This window comes from Poecile atricapillus, chromosome 11 (assembly GCF_030490865.1).
Source record: "Poecile atricapillus isolate bPoeAtr1 chromosome 11, bPoeAtr1.hap1, whole genome shotgun sequence".
NCBI lineage: Eukaryota > Metazoa > Chordata > Aves > Passeriformes > Paridae > Poecile > Poecile atricapillus.
Window position 1 is genome coordinate 14,134,841 of NC_081259.1, and position 12,783 is coordinate 14,147,623.

General features: G+C 37.8%; 1 protein-coding gene across 2 annotated transcripts in view; it reads left to right on the forward strand.

Moving 5' to 3' along the window:
• MINDY2 (MINDY lysine 48 deubiquitinase 2) overlaps positions 1 to 12,657 on the forward strand; it is a 29,920-nt gene extending 17,263 nt beyond the window's left edge. Inside the window, exons 7-10 of one of the 2 annotated variants that reach the window (XR_009278420.1) lie at positions 4,986 to 5,159; positions 6,071 to 6,244; positions 7,637 to 8,116; positions 10,170 to 12,657. Coding sequence is in view for 1 of the 2 variants with exons in the window: in XM_058846635.1 (XP_058702618.1) it covers positions 4,986 to 5,159; positions 6,071 to 6,244; positions 7,637 to 7,756 (468 nt within the window). In the remaining variant the exon portion in view is untranslated. Of the gene's footprint in view, positions 1 to 4,985; positions 5,160 to 6,070; positions 6,245 to 7,636; positions 9,821 to 10,169 lie in introns of those variants that run through there. The other variant, XM_058846635.1, reaches the window with a different exon arrangement.
• The last annotated feature ends 126 nt before the right edge of the window (positions 12,658 to 12,783 follow it).

Genomic DNA, 12,783 nt, shown 5'->3' on the forward strand with positions numbered 1-12,783 from the left:
TTTCCTCACACTTTGAGCAGTAGTCAGCAGTAGCTGGATTATGGGGAAAAGTCCATCCATTGGGAAAACTGGAGACATCACGTATGCCAGGGAAAATGGAGGTGTAGAACTTCTGTGGCAAGAATGATGCAATTATTTTTTCTCTTTCTCTAATACTGCCTTTCCCTCTTTCCCCTCCAAACCAATACATGGAAACGTAGAAATAAAGCGGCTATAAAGTTAATCAAAAGGGAGTTACACATTTAATAAGTAATGTCCATGTAATAAATTTGGTGTGTTTTCAGAGACAGCTTGAGTAATTAGCAATTATTATTCTAATTAAGCTAATTATTCAACTTTTTTTTTGCAGCTTTAATGTACAGCTGATACAAGGAGATTTGTACACTGGGGATATTTTTTAAGTGCAGTGTGGGTTTTTCAAGGCTGATATTTTAGTGAAAGGACTTGGCTTTCCATACCTTGTCCATCTGCCCAAGTAATCATTTTTTCTACTTCCTGTCCCTTTAATTGCATACTATTAGTCTTGCCTTACTTGATTATACCATAATAATTTTCAGCAGTTAAAAATGTGATTTTATTTTTTTGCCTTTGCTTTTCATTATGCAGATAATAAATACATCAAATGATAATTCCCTAGATCAAGGAAAAACAGGAAAGAGGGGATCAGTTTGGTAAGATCTTAGTTCAGTTGGAACATTTTTTCCCACAGACTGTTTGTAATAGAACCTGTGTTCTTTACTGAAAAGTATCAAGACACTTACCTGTTTGGATTTTTAAGTATGTGTGTTTTCTAGTTTATAAATGTTGTGTTTCTGCTTCACAACTCAACAGATACTTTTATTCCAATACAAAGTATTTCATAACAATAATTGCACATTTTCCTGGGCATTTAAGATTGGCACAGTAGAGGCAATGAATATAACTGCTTAAAAACATGTTTATTTTTTAATTTCTTAGTTAAGTGTACAGTTCTTATGCTGAGGGTACTCTGAATCTAGTAGTATATACTTTCTTTAAAAGATCTTTTTAATATTAGAGTATTTGAATGTTTCAACTGTTAGAGAAAATTAAAACAACACTCATTCATCAACTTAAAACACCTTCACAAAAATGAAGGGATCTGATCCAGAAGTCCAAGAGAATATTTACATACTATTCAAAACATAAAGCTTAAAATGTTTTGTCTTTACTGTATGAAACTATTAGGTTTTCTTTTTCAACTTTCTAAGTTGCTGGAAACTTGGTAATTGGCATTAGAACAACTAGTTTAAAAACATTAATCTTAATTATTTAATCTGATTATGAAATTACCCAGGGAAAAGAGGTCTAGTACTGTAGCCTATATCTGTGCATTTAAGAGGGGTCTTTTTGTGCAAACCAGAAGACTGAGAGATCCCTGTTTGGGACAATAATCTTGCTTTATCCTCAGCTTTATTTCAAAGTTTTTATATGTGAAACTATAAAATCTGGGCATTGGTCTACAGTATCTAAGTATTGATTCTTAGGATAAATAATTAGTCATAACTTTGTTAAAGTAAACTGTGTCTACAATAGCTATGCACTTGAGACTTTCTTTTATTGTCTTACTCCCTATAGACTATAGCTAGTAGTAGATATGTTTGCTGTCTCTTATGTGGTGGTATTTTGGGGGGCAGTGTTAACCCATGAGACTGGATATTTGTTTAAAAAAACCCACATTAAAAAAATCTAAAAGATAATCCCGTAATACTCTAGAAATGGCCAGTTAAGACTTTTCTGAAGGTAGAAACAGTTTGTAAAGCGTTGGTACCGTTCTCGGTGGGGAGCATTCGAAAGCAAATTTTGTGTGCATTGGTTACCTGAGTTGCCCGAGCTCGGTGTGATGCTCGGCCTGGGGAGCTGTGCCCGGGGACCAGCGGCACAGGCCGGGGCTGTGTCCCCCCCGTCCCCCGGGGCTGTGTCCGTGTCCCTCAGGGCTGTGTCCGTGTCCCTCAGAGCTGTGTCCCCCCGTCCCCCGGGGCTGTGTCCGTGTCCCCTCGTCCCCCGGGGCTGTGTCCGTGTCCCTCAGAGCCAGGCCGGGGCTGTGTCCGTGTCCCCCCCGTCCCCCGGGGCTGTGTCCGTGTCCCTCAGAGCCAGCCCCGGGCCGGGCTGTGGGAAGTGCCTGGGAAGGGCGGCTGCTCTTCCTGGCCCCAGGCACGGCTCGGTGCAGCCCCGGCTCAGAGGCAGCGCGAAGGTCAGAGGATGAAAGGCTAAAAGGCTTTTCTGGGATCACAGGCTGTCCTTGCTGGAGTCTGGCTGTGCCACTGAGTGTGGCCTGTGCCTTCGGCATTGGGAAGAGAACGTGCCTGGCATTAAAATCGTGCCTACAAAGCCAGTCTGTAGAAAGAAATAGTCTCTATTTTCTTGTTGCAAGGAGAAGGAACAAACCGCTGATGAGAGGCTGCATTACAGCTCATAGCAAAAGAGCCAACTTCTCTTACTTAATGTATGACATTATTGCCAAAGGCTCCTTGAATATTAGCAATATTGTGAGGGTCCTGGTTGGGGTTTTTCGTGGGATTCATTTTAATTTACTAATAGGATGTAGAGATCAGAGAAGTTGGTTAAAAATTAGGGAAAGATGACGTTGGATCTCTGATCTGTGATTTCCCATTTTTCTTTCATTCCAATAATGTGAACAGGAACTCTGTCTCTTATCAGGCACTAGGGAGCCTGTGTTTGTTGGTTTGCTAAGCTTTGTTCAAGTGTAACAGAATGTTTTAAGGTATGCACTTGGTATTGGAATTGCAGTGGTGGTGTTCAGGTAATGTGGTGATATGCAATGAAGTTTATTGCCTTTCATAGGGAGCTGTGTTACATTTATTTTTGATTATTTTCTCTAACATGACATTTTTACCATCAGTGTTCAACTGAGAAATTCTTACAAAGTAATAATATGAATTGTATTTAAGATTTGAAACAGGTCTCTATGTCAAACACGTGTTAGCTTTAATCCATCCTTAGATACTAGATTCTAATTCTGTGAAGGCAATGATATACCTTAATACTTGTATGTGGAAAAATTAAGCTTATAATAGTTTGGAGATAGGAAAACTAATATTTTCATAATCACAGTTGATGGTCTGTAATTAAAAATGTATGCATAATAGAGGAAAACCTGAGACACATACACACCATCCCCTTTTTTAAGTTTTGTTTGGGTCAATGTACTGTTCAAAATAAAACTTAAAAGTTCAAATACATTTTATCTTAAAAATTCTAGGATTTTATTTTATGTCTTTTAGAAGATTGATTCTTATGTACAAAATGTTGTGAAATAGGTATTCTGTGCAAACTGGAAACATTGTGAAATTACTTCCTTTTATTTTCTTCAGGCAATTTTAGGTGTCAGGAGTATCATTCAGTTCTCAGGCAGGTTTCCAAGGGACAGGTGATTTTTTTAGATCATGTTATGTGATCAGACTTGTTGCTGACACTTGTACGTATGTCTGTAAAGCCCCGCTGTGCTGGTTAACTCCCGTTCCCAAGCTTGAACATACAGTAGTGTTACCTGTTTGGTTTTGGTTTGCTTTTTTTATCCACTCTATTTGGCCTTGTGTATAAGTGCATGTAATGGTATTAGGTAAGATTGGAATAATTGCTGCGAGTCTTCAAATAATATTTTTGTTACATCAAGTGACCTCCCAGCCCCAGGAGGGGCTGTAAACAGAGTGGGATTGACGAGATGTGATTGGAATTTCAGCATCTCCTTAGAGTTATTTAATGACATCAGAGAAGTCAGGGAGCTCATTCTCCATGTGTTGAGTATGGACAGAGTTTCCATTTCTTGCCTGTTTAGCTTTAGAAATCAATAGAACAGGATCTGCGGCTTGCTTTGGTACAACTTTAGAACAGCGATCTTTGAGAATCCTTTGTGTGTTGCTGGAATCCAAATACCAAATTTTTGTGGCTGTCACAATAAGCTGCCTTGATTTTTACAGCTAAACCAATGCTACAAGTGTTGTATTGAGTGTCTTAATCTGGTACATTCAGTAATACTAATGGAGACGTCAGTCTTAATGTGCTGTATGGTCAGTAACAACCTTCTTGATTTGGAGTATAATCCTAAAAACATGATAAAAAAGGTAGGATGAAATAAATGGATTGATTTAAATGGAAATTTAAACGGGTATTTTGTGCTGCTTTGCTGTCCCTCAGATATGCAGCACCATCTCCTTTTACTTGGGGGCTCCTTCAGTTATTCCCTTTGATTTCAGCTCTTCTCCCACTCCTTCAGCCTAAGCTTACATTTCATCCTTCCAGTGCCTTGGTATCTGCACTTGTTAGCATTGTCTCCTTCAGACCAGCCCATTTTATAATTTCAGACTTTGAAACCAAGAAATTTGGCCTTATGGAAATGTAAAATTACTAAAATGCCAACAAAAGCAGTTATTGGTGACAAGTGATAGTAAGAATCTTAAATTTAGAACTTTCAATTGACACAGACCTCAAATTTTATCAAAACTCATTATGAAACATGAAGTCTGAGATGTGGCCATCTTGAGGTAATGCCTCTTGGATTGTTTGGAAAGATCACCTTTGTCTCCATATCTTGCCTTTGGAATTTAATATGATTACTCCTGGGATTTAAAGTTTTTGTTGCCAGTTTTTAAGTCTATTTCTTAGGTGTGTTTCTAAAGAGCTGTCAAAGCTTTACATATATTAATATATTTATTCATATATATCTATATTAATGATTTATATCAATTTCTAGTCAATATGAACTTTCATTAAGAATGAAGAATTGCAAGATGGAATACAGAAATTGTGTGGCTGTTAATTTAGCAGTGAATACTAATGTCTGGTGGTTTAATGCTGTTTGCTGATTTATTTAATTATTAAACTTGCTAAAAACTCTAAATGAATGTTTTATTGAAGTGCAATATTTGTATAATTTCTACTATTTAGATTGTAAAAAGTATTTTTTTATTTTAAGTTTTACAAGTTTTTCTATTTCTTCTGTATAGGGTCAGCTTTACCTGTTGGTGACAGACCAGGGCTTTCTTACAGAAGAGAAGGTTGTGTGGGAAAGTTTACACAATGTGGATGGTGACGGGAATTTCTGTGACTCTGAATTCCACCTGCGGCCTCCATCAGACCCTGAAACTGTCTACAGAGGGCAGCAGGACCAAATAGATCAGGTACTGCATTTCTGCCTTTCCATTTGAAGTTAGTGCTGATTTTTAGTGTAATTCCACAGGTGTGTATACTCACACATGTGTGGGACTGTAAAACTCCTTTAGGTAATTAGATTGGGGTTCCCAAAAGTGACACTTGAAAGTATTAAGATGGGTTTGAGGGAGGAAAAGTAAGACCAACCGAGGAGTTTGGAAAATGGGATTTTAATCTCTGCAAAGTCCTCACTCAGGTGAAATGTCACCTCTGCTTTGTATATGGAAACAGCAGCAGACTGTGGAATTCCTTCCTACATAACAAACTTCCTTCAGCTCATTAAGATTGTCATAGCTGAACTTTGCCTTCTGAATATAGGAGAAACCCCACAGCAGATTGTGTCTCATGGTAGTGTTTGTTATTCTTACTGAGACACAGTTTGCAGAAGTCATTTCTGAGGTGGGGCTGAGTTGTACCAGTTAATGCACAAGTGCAGAGCAAGATGAAGTTCCTTCAAAATCTTACATTCTGAACAAGTTTATATGATCACCATTCATGTCTTTTAAATACTGGGGGAAAATTAATAAGATGCTTCTTAATAAATTGAAGCACAACATCTCTCTCTCAGAATCAAAATCTGACAGATAATTTGCTGCTGTCTAGGTAATAGAATTTAAACCTGAAAGCAAAATTTTTTAATTAGTTTTTGTGTTTTCTGTGCTGCAGCTTAGGCATTGTAAAAGCAGACATGTAAAGTAGCTGTTCTCAGCCTTTCTGCAGCTGAGGTTATGGACAGGTTCTGAAACAAATTCCTGATCTGTCTTTGACGGTAAGGCTGGGAGAAAAGTGATGGTACTGTGTAGCTGGACATGCTGCAAAATTCACTTGATACGACTTTTTTCTCTGTGAAAGAGCATTAATTAAAAAGTTTACTGTTCAGGATTATCTGATGGCACTATCTCTACAACAAGAGCAGCAGAATCAAGAGATTAACTGGGAACAGATCCCAGAAGGAATCAGTGATCTAGAGCTGGCAAAGAAGCTCCAGGAAGAGGAGGACAGGAGAGCTTCTCAGTACTATCAGGAACAAGAACAAGCAGCTGCTCAGGTCCAGGTAAGGAAACATTACAGAATATGATCATCAGTTTTAGAAAATCTTAATTATTGCATAGACACATCTGTGCTTGTACATATTTCAACTAGAGGAGAATATAGAATTCTTTAGGAATATGCTGCAATTGTTGGAGTATGCATGTAGGTAGATCTGGCAACTGCAAACATTTAAATACTTTAAAGCAGGCTTAACCTTCTCAATTAGGGTTTGATTTATACTGCTTAAATTTGGAATGATGGTATGAATTAATATGTCAGGTTACAAAGATGGTATTAGCTAGTATTTTACATTACTTGCAGAAGAGCATTCAACTAAACTTCTGATAGTAGTTGAAGCTTTGTCTTTATTTTGTTTTGCAGAAGTTTGTTGCTGTATGTTTTCAGGTGTTTCAGACTGTGATCTCATGTGAATCTATTCTGTTGTTCCAAATTGGGCAATTCACAGTTTCTTCCAGTACACCTTTCCATCCCATACCCATAAGCAGCTGATGTCAAAATCTTCTGAAAATGTGATTCATGCACATGTCTATGCAAAAATGCAATTTAACTGAATCTTCTGTGCCAGAGACAATATTGGTTTTTTTGATTTAGAGAGTTCTTTAACTACTGAGGACTTTCAGAACTGTTTTTATTTACATATATGTAATAAATAATCTATATAAAGCCTGCATCTTTGGCCTGAAGTAATTCAGAACCATTAACTTTTAAGTTTGTTAAGCATGAAACAAGAATTTTTACAGGTAAAAATTGTGTTATTTGCACTGCTTGTTGCTTTAATAGAACCAGCAGTACCTGTCTAAGACACAGATTCATTACTGCTGGCTGCCAAAGGTAGAAAGAACTGAAGAACCTGCTGAGCAGGATTAGGAGCCTGCTCATTTGCAGGCTATGAATGGGTAACAGGGAATAGATGATGAATTAACAAAACTTATGTTGCCTTTGTATACCAACCCTCTTTCCAAGTTATTAAAGAGTTTCTAGTCACAAAAAGCTGCTGCCTTGCCATTATCTGTCCACACCAGCACTTTGACTGCAAATAGCAAAATGTGGATTATGTACTTACAAGAGAAACAAAGAAAAAATTCCAGTCCAATAACACAGAAGTGCCAGAAAATGCTTGAAACCATATTTTATTGAAACTACTGATCTGAATATGTGGACACAACAGAAGGGACACATGAAACTTGAAATATATTTTCAGCTGACTTAATTTTCAAGAAATATGCAATTTTGTGGAGGTTCTGGAGTAGGTATACCAAAAACCCCTACCTGAATTCTGCTGGTTAGCATAATACCTAAACCTTTTGTTTGTGAACTTCACCACACAGTAATGGTTCAGGCTGTATCTGCAATGGTGCTGGGTTCATTTCCCATGTTATTTTTCCCTACACAGCAGGTACAAGGTGCTGCCTCTCCAGCCAGCGCGAGACAATCCGGGAGTAACGAACGCAAACGCAAAGAGCCTCGAGAGAAGGAGAGGGAGAAAGAGAAGAACAGCTGTGTTCTTTTGTAACAGAACATGGATTCCATCTGGAGTCAAGTGCATGTCCTCAGAAGCAAAAACAAGGAGTAAAAAGGAAGACAAACCTGTTACATGCCGCCTGTGCCTGATTACCCCATGGATTTTGTTCATGTTCCAAGAGAGGATGGATGACTTTGTAACAATCAGACAGACTTCCTTCAAAGTCATAGTGCGTGCTGCTCAAGAGGGAATTCCAAATCACAGTTGGAAGCGGCTGTGCTTTGAGTTAGTCATAAGAAATACTGCACCTTGTAGCTGAACACACAACTCATGGCAAGTCCTGTGTCATAGTGACATCCATTACTCATTACATCAGTTAGTAAGCTATTTTATCTTCTACTCTAAACAAAGGTAATTCATTTTGTGTAAGGCTTTTTCCTGAAGTCTGTACACGAGCACAACAGAGTTCTGTGTTACTTCCATAGTATGAAACTATATCTTAGGCTGGGTATAGTCTCCATGACACAAGAGCCCAAATAACAGCTGGGCACTGCCTCCTCAGTGTGTCCAGATTTCTTTGCTTCTGGATCTGGTATGTTCTTTTTTTGAACCCAGATTTATACTTACTGCTACCACTGCATCTCCTGGCCAGCTTTCTTGCCCCAAGAATATGTGACTTGATAGGCAGCATACAAAAATTGTCATGAAAATAATGGGGCATTTATTAAAAAGCAAAATGAATATTGTTTGCTTTTCTTGCAACTACAAACTGGGTATGGCAACTCAGATGTTATCAGGGTTAAACAAGTAATTTTATAGGTAACTTCTTTTTCTTTTATTATTTTTTTCTTTTGTAGGTAAACTGGACCAGATAAGCTTTTATTTATTGACCTCTCCATATGATAGATGAATGATGAGAGGAAGCTAAAGTCTATAATAATCATTATTCTATATAAGAATGCAGAGTTAAAATAACTAATATCTGCCTTTTATCCAGAAGTACCTTGAACTTCAACATGACGTTAACGTGTCCACTTGTATATTTAAGCAAGTGTACTGTAGTTAAAAACACATTTTTTTGTTTGTTTTATAAATCATGTATTCTTAAAAAAGCACACTTCTGAAGGGGTGACAGAGGGGTGAAGCCATCTCTGAGATGGTTTGAGAGGTGGTCAGGTGTAATATTTTATTTTTTAAATCACTAATTTAGAATTTTTGGAAACCAGATTTTTCTAATTTATGGGAACCAAATAAACATGTTGCATCTTGTAGTATTTATAGAACGCAGAAATAGAACACTTGATGAATTTTGAGGGAACCACAAATCTTCCTCCACTTCCATTAAATCAGTAACAATTACCTTCTTGCTTTGGATAAAAATTTCTATTTAGCGATTTGTAGATACTTTTGAAAAAGGCTGCTTCTCCTGGACAAGTTCTGTATCCATGCTCTAAGCCTTAGTGTTCACACAGAATAACTTGGGCAGGCTAAGGTGGAATATGACATTCCTGCTTCCAGCAGTTTGGAGAATGTCTGTAAAAGTGAGTGTCTAACACAAGTTTATTTCAAGCAGACTTACTGCACTGATGGCAACCAGTCATTACACACATCTGTTACCAGCCTAGAATGAAAATGAGATAAAGGAAGAATGTCTTACCAACTAAAGGGCCAATTTGGATCATTTTTCTTCCATGACTTTTCCCCTTTTGGTTTTTTTCCACTTTTGTCACAATTTCCCTTTTATAATGACGAAGTAATGAACAGTAGGAGGTCTCTAATATGTAAACTGTAAATTTTAAAAATATCTTCTCTAGAAAAGTCATGCCCAGAGAAGTAATTTTAATACTTAATGTATGCAGTTCAGATAATTTTCTATGTCAAAGCAAAGGTTGATGTCCTTTTTTCCTTTGCAGCAGCCTAACTTCTTCAAACAAATTAATGTGATGGAGGATCACCAACATAACGACTTAGCTACTTTAAGTAGATTTCCAATAGTGTCAATAACAGAGACTTTAAGCCAGAATGTTGTTTAAAAACATTCTGTTACTAAGATTTTTCCAAATTTGTGTATTTACATTTATTTATTGACCTTGAAAAATAAATATGTCAAGCTAAGTGTTTGTTATTGTTTTCAGTGACAGTATTGCCACTAACTCCTTTTGGAAGGAATCCAGCTGTTGTGGCTGCAGAGTTTATCTCTTTGCCTAAGATACTTGCTCATATTAGAGGAATTCATGTAACATTTCCAGTTTCAGACAGATGTGCCTGAAACTTAATATACTGTAGTTAGAGGAATTATGGTCATTTAGTCACAGAGGAAGAAGAGTTAAATGCAGTGCTCATCATGAAGTTGCAACAAGATAATTCAGTTTCTTTCAGTAGAGGAGTGAAGGGTTTCAGGGTGTTTGAGATGGAAGGCATGCTATGAAAACAGTCCTCTGTTAATATCCTTTTTTCTTTACAGGTCTTGAAGCTTTGGAAAAAAGGTAAAGAATTCCTGAAATCTAGGGCTGCATGAGTTGAACTTGTTAGTGGCAAAAGTTTTAAGCAGTTGAGCTTCCTAATACCCAAAATGAAATTCATCTGGGAGCTTAATTTATGCCCTACTGGGAGTAACCATTCCAAAAGCACCTGTCACAGATGGTATCTCTGATAGTATCTGAGGATAAAAAACCTGAACAGAATTGCTTTTATCTATATGAAGTGAGCTTGGAAAACAATATTGCACAATATAGTCTTGGAGTACCAGGAAGACAATATCTACTTCTGTTTACTTCATTTGCCTTTTTTTTCTTTTTTTTTTTCATCCAGCTTATGTTCTGGTAAAACATAAGTAATATGGTATAGATTTATACTTTAAATCTATTTATACAATTTAGCATGCACATGCTCCATAATATATATGAAAGTGTCCAGAAAAGTAGAGTAGAACTTGTTTTCCACTAGATAAATGCTAGCACAGAAGAAAAAAAATCACAGAATTTTTGTTGTTGCATTATAGTTGTGACATAAAAAAAGCTACATAAAAGTATTCTTAAGATTAGCAAAAAACTCAGCACTGCCGTAGAGATAAATGTTTTTTCTAGAAGGCACTTTGTAAATGCTCAAATCCACCAGTTTTCTTGTGCCACTCATGGAATCTGCAACCCAACAAAGCAGATCCAAAGGAGGGTTGTAACACCAGAGAATGAAATTAGCATTCCTGAAAATTCATTTAAACACCATCCAAAAAGTACATTTTGTAGCTGTCCATGTTGTTCATGTAAGAAATGATGTGTTCATTGTCTCTGCAGAGCTGCTCTTGTGGCTCACAGGCACATGAGCTCCAAGGGAAGCACAGGCTCTGCTGGGAAACTCAGATTGCCAGGCAGGCTCTTTCTCACTTGATATTTCACATTATTGTCATGTTTCTTCAAACTTGTATACACAAGCTCTTGAAAAAATTTTCCAGTATGTAATAAAAGGCAGTTTTGGAGTTCTTGAAATGGAATTTTCTTGTGCATTCAGCAGGAAATACTCAAGTGAAAGGTACAGCTGATACATTTTTAACTGAACCATCCTTTGTTCCTGCTCCACTGCTTCTGTAACAAAGTCATTCCTTGGATCATCTCTTTGCATTAGGATGCTTATTAGAGAATCTATACAAACTACATCCTTCAATACAACATAGTAAAGTAAGAGCTCATTTTATATAAAAGCAGATTTTTAAAAGTTGCAGCATTAAACAGGTGACTCAGGGAATGCATGTTAAATGATGTGAAATCCTCATTAGAAAGTGTATTACAGAAAAGCAAAAACAACAAGCTGTAGTTTGGATGCATTAGAATGCTCCCATTTTTTCCTATCTGTGCTATGATGAAGAACACCTTGTTAGCAAGAAAAATCCAATGTTAAAAATGTTCATTCAGTCTAGCATAGTACAGCAAATGTCATGTGCAAGGCCTGAAAATGGCATTTCATCTTGAAATTGATGAGTGCACATCCTTTTTTATTAAGCATAACTAGCCAGAAACTTAGTGCTGAGTGGGAAATGGGAAGAGGTGAGTGCCAGCTTCTCAAACCACATCATATACACAGAGGCAGTGTGATGTTCACAGTGCTCCTGCAGAGCTCACTCTCTCGTTCATAGCTTGGCCAGCAGAAAAGAATGGATGTAAGCTCGGCTGTGAGCTGCTCTGATGGGGAAGAAGTGCTACAGGGGAATGCTAAGGAGGAAAGAGAGGCTGGAACATAAGTCCCTATGCTACCTCTTGAGATTGTTTAAGGCTTTGTCCGTAATTTTGCTGTTACTTTGGACACGAATAGCTGTGGCACAGCGTGCAGTGGCCGCATTTTCTCACCTAGGTAATGCCCAGCAGGTTCATTTCCTGGCAGGCTGGCAGTGTCTGGCCCTGGACACACTGCTCCTCACTCTCATTGTGCTTTAAAGTCAGGACTAGCTGTGCTGATCCTCTGATAGCCCCAAATATTAAATGTCAGTTGCCTACTGTTCAGTTTTGGTCCATGTCAGCTCCTGTCACTCTGAACTCTCTTTGCTGGAGAGTTCTCTCTAGAGAACTTGCTGAAATCTGCCTTCTCCATTCCTTTTCTGGTTTGTAGGATGACTTCTGTTCATGGGAAAGTTCCATGTGCTGAAATGGGCAATTCCTTGTTTTTCAAGGTTAAAACCTTTAAATACTCAGTTAATTATCGTTAGAAAGTCAAGATCCCATGTTTGCCTATACAGCATAAAAAATTGTGCAACATAGTAATGCTATTTTTGGGAAATCTTAGGGGATTTTCAGCACTCAAAGTAGCTGAAAAGTTAGCTAGCTCAGTCTAAACAGTGCTTACAAATAGTGTAACAGTGCTGAAATCCAAGGCAGCTGCTGCTCTCATCAGTGCAGACAGAGCTGAGGCACTGCCCATGCCCTCCCAGCCAAGTTGTGCACTCAGGGCAGCAGGTGCTGGGGCTGGGTTGGTGTTGCTGCGGCCAAAAGTGAACTAAATGGGGTTGTTTGATAAAGTCAAACACTCAGCCAAATGTACAGAGATTTTGGGGGTGGACAGAGACACAAACTCAGCTAAGTTTTTTTGGG